Genomic DNA, 8,293 nt, shown 5'->3' on the forward strand with positions numbered 1-8,293 from the left:
ATGGAGTCTGGTGGAGATATGCTGGCTCTATACACGCTAAAAGTCCTGATTATTTACATGTAGTGTGGTGGAGATATGCTGGCTCTATACACGCTAAACGTCCTGATTATTTACATGGAGTCTGTACACACACACAACCTGGTCAATGGCATGGTCACTTCCCGGTGCCTCAAGATAGCAATACGCCCAGAATGCACCTGAACACACCTCCCTGTAAGACCAGCACACCAGAATGCACCTGAACACACCTCACTGTAAGACCAGCACACCAGAATGCACCTGAACACACCTCACTGTAAGACCAGCACGCCCATGAGCCACAGATGGGTGCAGGTGCATTTGCTATTTAAACAACGTGGGCGCTGGACGGGAACCTGACAACTGCGTTGGTCTTAAACTAGCAAAGACACTTGGGTCGGGCTTCGGGCTTCGCGCTGGGTGCAAGATAGGACCCTAAATCTTTAACTGCTGTGTTCCACTGTCACACAGACCTTCTGTGGTGATATCTCCAGTGGGAGTTCTTTCCCAGTGTAAATGTATGGAAACAGTCTATCAGTGAAAGTGTGTTTGAAGGTGTGTATGTGTGTGTTAGTATCAGGATCAGAGAACGACAGCTTTCCTCTGTTACAGTCCAGAGTCACTCTGATCCTCTGGGGCTTCACGTGCACTCTGAGAACAGTGGGTCGCGCTAGCCATGACCACGCTGAGCATTTACCTTGAGAGAACATTATGCTCCATAATCCCGACCCTATGAATCTCTTCCTTTGGAAGGACTCTGCTAACACTCCCAGTTCCCAGTCTGCACTGTCTCCAACCCAGACATCCCAGCTGTGAGTCCCTGAGTTTAAGCCCTCAGAGCCCAGGACAGAGCAGTAATCATCAAACCTCTCTGGATTATCAGGGAGCAGCTGTGTCTCTCCTACTCGTCTCACACTGGTCATATCTCCAGACAGGATGAGTTTTGGGTGAGCAGTGTTTGGGTCCAGGATCACAGGACTGTAGGAGACCATGTCCTTCATCTTGTTCCAGATGTTGAAGCTCAGGTTGCCCAGGTGTTTGGCCTCATCTATCAGAGCTCCTGGGAGCAGCTGTGGATCATCCAGCAGGGGGCGCTGCAGGACGCTTTCCTCTGCAGCCCTGTAGTAGATCAGGAATGAGACGTCTTCAGCTCTCAGCTGCTCCTCTGTGGCTCTGACTGTGTCTGAAAGAGCTGCTATCTCTCTGCTCAGAGCTTCCATCTTCTGCTTCATCCTCCAACTCTTCTGCTCCTCTTCCTCCCTCAGTGCAGCCATCCTGGCCTTCTCTTCCTCTTCTAGAAACTGGTGAAGCTTCTTAAACTGATCCCTAATCTGCATCTCTGTGCGTCGGGCCTGGACTTTTATAATTTGTGCTGTTTTATCACACTCCTCTTTTACTTGTTCAAAAACTTTTAACTTCTTCTTTACAGGCTGCAGAGTTTCCTGAAGTTCCTCCCTGTGTTGTCGTGCAGCTTCATCGATGGGTTTGAATCTGTGGTTGGTGTGTGTTTCTGAATCTCTGCAGACGACACACACCGGCCACTCATGGTCCAGACAGAAGAGTTTGAGTTTCTCAGAGTGCAGACAGCAGAGAGTCTCTGAAGATCTCTGATCTCTCTCCTGTATGAAGGCCTCACACAGGTTCTTTAACGCCCGGTTTAAAGGTGGTTCATCCCTTGAAGATCTTCTGTTACACACTGGACACTCCTGTGTTGGTTTCTCTGTCCACCAGCTCTGCAGACAGTCTTTACAGAAGCTGTGGCTACACGTCAGAACGACAGGATCTCTGAAGACGTCACTACAGACCGGACAGCAGAGATCCTCCTCTGATCTGGAAGCCATTCTGTCTCAGAGTGAAGCTGAAAACACAGCAGAGAGAAAGTGATGGAGTCAGAGTCAGTCATGGCTCCCCTCTATAGTTGTCATTAGGGCTGTTGGAACGAATACCGAAATTCGAATATAATTCGAATAGTAAAAATATCTATACTATTCGAATGCTGAAATTACTATTTGAATGTGACTTTTTTTTAGAAATATGTTGGCTAACATTAGCTAATCTCCCTCTTCTCGCCTTGACCTACCCGCATGTGTGATTCATGTCAGGCCGTATGAACAATAACAGTGAGAAAGTGAGAAACACAACGCAGTATGAGTAGACAACGTTACGTAGCGAGTAACTTTAGTACAACATCACAGAGCTAACGTTACGTGGCGAGTAACGTTAGTACAACATCACAGAGCTAACGTTACGGCAGTAAGTGTAGCACGACATCACGGAGCTGACGTTACGATGGCGTAACGTTACTACAACATCACAGCGGCGTTGACGGGAGCGAGTAACGTTAGTAAAACATCACGGAGCTGACGCATTGCGTAGCGAGTAACGCGTTAGTACAACATCACAGAGCTGACGTTACGAGCGAGTAAGCGTTAGTAAACACCACAGAGCTGACGTTACGTAGCGAATAACGTTAGTAAAACATCACGGAGCTGACGTTAATGGCGAAACGCTTAGTACAACATCACAGAGCTGACGTTACGTAGCGGTAACGTTAGTAAAACAATCACGGAGGACGTTACGTAGTGAGTAACGTTACTACAACATCACAGAGCTGACGTTACGTTGGGAGTAACGTTATAACAACATCACAGAGCGACGCGTTTAGCGAGTAACGTTAGCACAACATCACAGAGCTGACGTTAATGCAGTAACTAGCACAACATCACAGAGCTGAGCATTACGTAGCGAAAACGTTAGCACGACATCACGGAGCTGACGTTACGTGGAGGAAACGTTAGCACGACATCACGGAGCTGACGTTATGAAGAAAAACGTTAGTACGACATCACGGAGCTGAGCATTACGTAGCGATAATGTTACTACAACATCACAGAGCCGACGTTACGTAGCGAGTAACGTTAGTAAAACATCACAGAGCTGACGTTACGTGAGCGAGTAACGTTAGTAAAACATCACGGAGCTGACGTTACGTGAGCGAAAACGTTATTACAACATCACAGAGCTGACGTTACGTAGCGAGTAACGTTACTACAACATCACAGAGCTGACGTTACGTACCGAGTAACGTTAGTACAACATCACAGAGCTGACGTTACGTAGTGAGTAACGTTAGTACAACATCACAGAGCTAATGTTGCATACCGAGTAACGTTAGCACACGGGGGAGTGACAGGCTGCGGCTGGAAATCGTAAGGACAGGAAATAGTTTTAACATGACTTTAAAATCACCATCCACCTTTCCAAAATGCTAATGTTATCAATAGTTCGTTCTGGTTTCCTAACTGTGTCGGGAGGTAACGTTAGCTCAGTAACGTGACAATCTGCTGGAAACAGGTTGCTTATAAATCACTAAAATAGTAGTGACAGCACCGTTTGGGTTGGTTATGCAGTTAGCATCCTTTGTTACTTACCTAGTTTATGACAAATGGTTTCGGCTGTGCTTCCTAACATGATGACATTGTGCTAACCGAGCACCGTTAGCCTTTACATCAGAGCCGATTCACTTGTTAGATCATGTTTCATTACTCTGTTGATTTGTGTTTGTCGCTGTGTGCTCGTGGTGGAAAATGAATGTAAACAAAGTTGCGTGCAGGTCGCCTCAAGGCCAGGCTGATGTTAGAAGTCCCTCTAGTGGACAGAATGTGTAACAACAACCACATGCTTTTAGTGGCATTGACAATGCATAAGCCTGAGCAGTGTAGAACATTTTTAACAGGCTGCCACTGAGCATTAAATATTTGAATATCCAAAAAAATCTCAAATGGAATTCGAATAGTATTATAGAGGAAGACTGACAGCTCTAGTTGTCATAAAAACCAATATTTCTGATATAGTGTAACAACACTACTACTACAAGGCTACTTGTGCATTTGTTTGATTACATATTTTTGTTGGCGAACATTGACGCTTGTATCAACACGGATTGTTGTTTATATGTGACACGAACTATGATAGCAACGATAGCTTGCTAGCAAACTACCTGCTAGCTGCCTATGCTACCTAGCTCCAACCCTCTCTGCTAGCTGCCTATGCTACCTATCTCCAACCCTCTCTGCTAGCTGCCTATGCTACCTAGCTCCAACCCTCTCTGCTAGCTGCCTATGCTACCTATCTCCAACCCTCTCTGCTAGCTGCCTATGCTACCTAGCTCCAACCCTCTCTGCTAGCTGCCTATGCTACCTATCTCCAACCCTCTCTGCTAGCTGCCTATGCTACCTAGCTCCAACCCTCTCTGCTAGCTGCCTAGCAGCCGGTGTTCTGTTGCGGTCTTGCGTGTTGTTTTCGCGACCACGCCCCCCCGAGGCAAAATTTCGCTGGCCGAAATTTGCGAGGTGTGGAAAACCTACCGTTAGGCGAGGACACTAGTAGCCTCGTGAGACCGTCCTGATCTTGCGAGCTCCAGTTTTAGACAGATGGTTTATCCAATCAGCTAACCAGTATTTTCAGCCAGCAATAGCCCTAATTCTGTTAGCTGCTCGCTAATGCTTTTTTCTCTTGGATCCTTCTTTTAGAATATGGGCCGGGAACCTGAAATGGGGCCTTTTATTCCTAAATTCTCGTTACACAAACAGCAAATCTCCTTTACCGACATGCTGCTTGCTAACAAGCTAACGAGCTATGCATTGCCTGCAGCAGCAGCAGCAGGGGTAGCCTGGCTCGTGGTTGTATTTTCATACTCTTCGTTGATCTGATTGATTGATTTAGCTCATCTATCACCAACTATAGGTGGTAGATAGACAGATGGTTTATCCAATCAGCTAACCAGGATTTTCGCTCCCCTTCCCAAAAGTTCTCCAACGCAAAGTTCCCAGCTGGATATGCCGAGCTAATGCGAAGCGATCCATCTGGTGGAGTCGGGTTAGTACACTAGTGGTGCGTCTCAGCGTAGCGATCTAGCGGTAGGGAGTTTAAACACAACATAAACGTGAACCACAGTCTTACATGAATATTTTCAATATTGCTTTTTTGAAAATCGATACAGTATTGCAAAATAAAATATCGCAATACTCAAGCATATCGATTTTTTCTTACACCCCTAGCACAGATACAAATCAGTCTGCACTTGTTTGTGCATTGTTTCATTGGTAGAACCGTGCCTTAAGCGGGTTTTACAGTAACCGCAGCCGAGCTGGCGCGTGCAAATGTGACGTTATGAAATCTCCGTGACTATTTATACCTGCGCTGGTGGTCGCGACACTAGTTGCAGTCTTTCTCCTGAACAGAGGTGGCACTAATGAGCAAAGGCTACTAACGTTGCCCTTTCTACGGACTAGAAGAAGAAGAAAAAGGTAAACAACGGCAGAACTGGCAGCAGCTACTTGGTGGGATCGAGCCTTTCATTCACCATAAAAGCACAGCTCCTGCAGGTGAATGGTTCCAGTAATCCTACTGCTCCCAATAATTGACAAAATAACACCAACATGTTCCTATTTACATGTTGTGATTTGTAGAGTCCAAAAAAACCAAAACTTAACATGACACACAGCCATCTTCTAACCCTAAACAAACCGGGAACTATATTCTCAGGCGGAAGAATATAGTACTTGGGTGGAGTGATTTTCTTTGCAGCAAGCCTGTCTGAGAATATAGTTCCCGGTTTGTTTATGGTAAGAAGATGGCTGTGTGTCATGTGACCTTGTTATTTGTACACGCTGTGACTCTACAAATCACAACATGGAAATAGGAACATGTTGGAGTTATTTTGTCACTTTTTGGGAGCAGTAGGCTAGTTGGAACCAGTTACCTGCAGGATCTGTGCTAGGCTAAGCTAATGTTGGAGTCGTCAGACAGCGTTACAGCACGCACTGAGATGAGAAGGGTATGTATGGACTAGTCTAACTCTGGGGGGTACGGAGAATAAGATAAAGTCCCAATAAGAGGTGAGAAGGGTATGTATGGACTAGTCTAACTCTGGAGGTTACAGTGAATAAGATAAAGTCCCAATAAGAGATGAGAAGGGTATGTATGGACTAGTCTTACTCTGGAGGTTACAGTGAATAAGATAAAGTCCCAATAAGAGATGAGAAGGGTATGTATGGACTAGTCTAACTCTGGAGGTTACAGTGAATAAGATAAAGTCCCAATAAGAGATGAGAAGGGTATGTATGGACTAGTCTAACTCTGGGAGTTACAGTGAATAAGATAAAGTCCCAATAAGAGGTGAGAAGGGTATGTATGGACTAGTCTAACTCTGGGGGTTACAGTGAATAAGATAAAGTCCCAATAAGAGATGAGAAGGGTATGTATGGACTAGTCTAACTCTGGGGGTTACAGTGAATAAGATAAAGTCCCAATAAGAGATGAGAAGGGTATGTATGGACTAGTCTAACTCTGGGGGTTACAGTGAATAAGATAAAGTCCCAATAAGAGATGAGAAGGGTATGTATGGACTAGTCTAACTCTGGGAGTTACAGTGAATAAGATAAAGTCCCAATAAGTCGGCTTGTTCCTTTAAGTGTAAACATGTATTGTGTGAATCTTTGGTTTGAACTAGCTTTCAAACAAACGCCCCCAAAGGCACCTCAACACCCCCTTCCTAAAATATTGCTTCCAGCCCCCCCCCACCTCGTCATCTTCTGAACGCCCCCGTTGAGAAACACTGGTTTAAACTAACATCTAGAGTGGTCTATTTAGTGGTGTATGTGCCCTGACTAAGTTTGTGTGTCATATAACACGACACACACACACACACACACACACACACACACACACACAAAAACAAAAACACACACACACAACAAAAAAACAATAATACACACACACACACCACACAAAAACACACACCACAGGACACACACACACACACACACACACAACACACACAAAAACACAACAACAAAAACAAAAACACACAACACAAACACACACACTGACACACACAACACCACAGTGACACAACACACACAAAAACACACACACACACACATATACACAAACACACACATCACACAATAACAATACAGTACACACTACCAATCCACATCATCATCAATCAATAATACACTACACATCACCACATAAACACAAAAAACACACACAATAACACACACAATACACACAAAAACAATACAACAAAACAATCACACATCACACAACAACAAACACAAAAAATAAAAAAATAACAAACACAAACAAAACAATAAATACAATAAACCAATAATAAAACAATAAAACAATCCAAAAACATAATCAATAACAACACAAAAAACACAATTCAATAACAAACATACAAAAACAAAAAAACACACATCACCACACTACACACAATAACAATATCATCAATATCACAACATCATATCATATCATCAATAATATATCATAACACTATCAAACACCTAATATCAACCACAGTGAACCAAAAAACAAATAAATCAACAACACAATAAACACACACAATAAACCCACAAAAAAAATATATAAAACAAACTAATAACAATAAACACACAACACACACAAACACACTAACAAACACACAACACCCACAACACATAAACACCATAAAACACAATCATCAAACAACCAACACAATACCACAAACACACACACAAATCTAAAACACACAATCATCACACACATCCGTAGGCATATCTCAACCAATCCAACGTCAGCTTGTAGCAGATGTTCAGTGTGTGTGTATCTGTCTTCAGTGAGGACGAAGAACAAACTGTTTCCTGGTTTGTTCTGGGTGAGTCAGGTGACCGGTGGAGCAAAGTCCTGATTGGTTGCTAGATGTGCAGCCTGATAGTCTGCAGCAGGATGACGCAACAGCTACAGCTGTATTAACACTAGAAGTGCCACAATCCAAACTCTACAATCTCTCACGATAAATACCTAATTGCGATATTGTATTATGTATTGTGTTAGGATATCTTTAGAAAAACGTAATAACACCGAAATGTACATTTTAACCAGTTCAATTATACATTTGAGTAGCAATAAGCGTTTCAGTCATTCCTATCAAGGCATAGTAAGCCGTAATTATTTCATACATTCATATACCGAAAAATAGGGTGTGGAAATTCATTCAACTTAACTCATAACCTTGTTATTTGTACACGCTGTGACTCTACAAATCACAACATGTAAATAGGAACATGTTGGATGTTATTTTGTCACTTATTGGGAGCAGTAGGCTAGTTGGAACCTGCAGGTTCTGTGCTAGGCTAAGCTAATGCTGGAGCCGTCAGACAGCGTTACAGCACGCACTGAGATGAGAAGGGTCTGTATGGACTTGTCTAAGCAACAACAGCCAAAT

The 8,293-nt window shown here is 43.6% G+C and overlaps 1 protein-coding gene across 2 annotated transcripts in view; it reads right to left on the minus strand.

The window, feature by feature from the left end:
- Positions 1–350: 350 nt before the first annotated feature.
- The window catches only part of LOC120563013 (nuclear factor 7, brain-like), an 18,662-nt gene continuing 10,719 nt past the window's right edge, over positions 351–8,293 (minus strand). Inside the window, exons 1-2 of one of the 2 annotated variants that reach the window (XM_039807022.1) lie at positions 7,633–7,724; positions 351–1,876 (exon numbers count right to left, since the gene is read on the minus strand). In XM_039807022.1, coding sequence (XP_039662956.1) covers positions 462–1,859 — 1,398 coding nt within the window. In that variant the 5' untranslated portion in view covers positions 1,860–1,876; positions 7,633–7,724 and the 3' untranslated portion in view covers positions 351–461. Of the gene's footprint in view, positions 1,877–7,632; positions 7,725–8,293 lie in introns of those variants that run through there. The other variant, XM_039807023.1, reaches the window with a different exon arrangement.

The sequence above is a fragment of the Perca fluviatilis genome, chromosome 7, assembly GCF_010015445.1.
Source record: "Perca fluviatilis chromosome 7, GENO_Pfluv_1.0, whole genome shotgun sequence".
In the NCBI taxonomy this organism is placed as follows: Eukaryota; Metazoa; Chordata; class Actinopteri; order Perciformes; family Percidae; genus Perca; species Perca fluviatilis.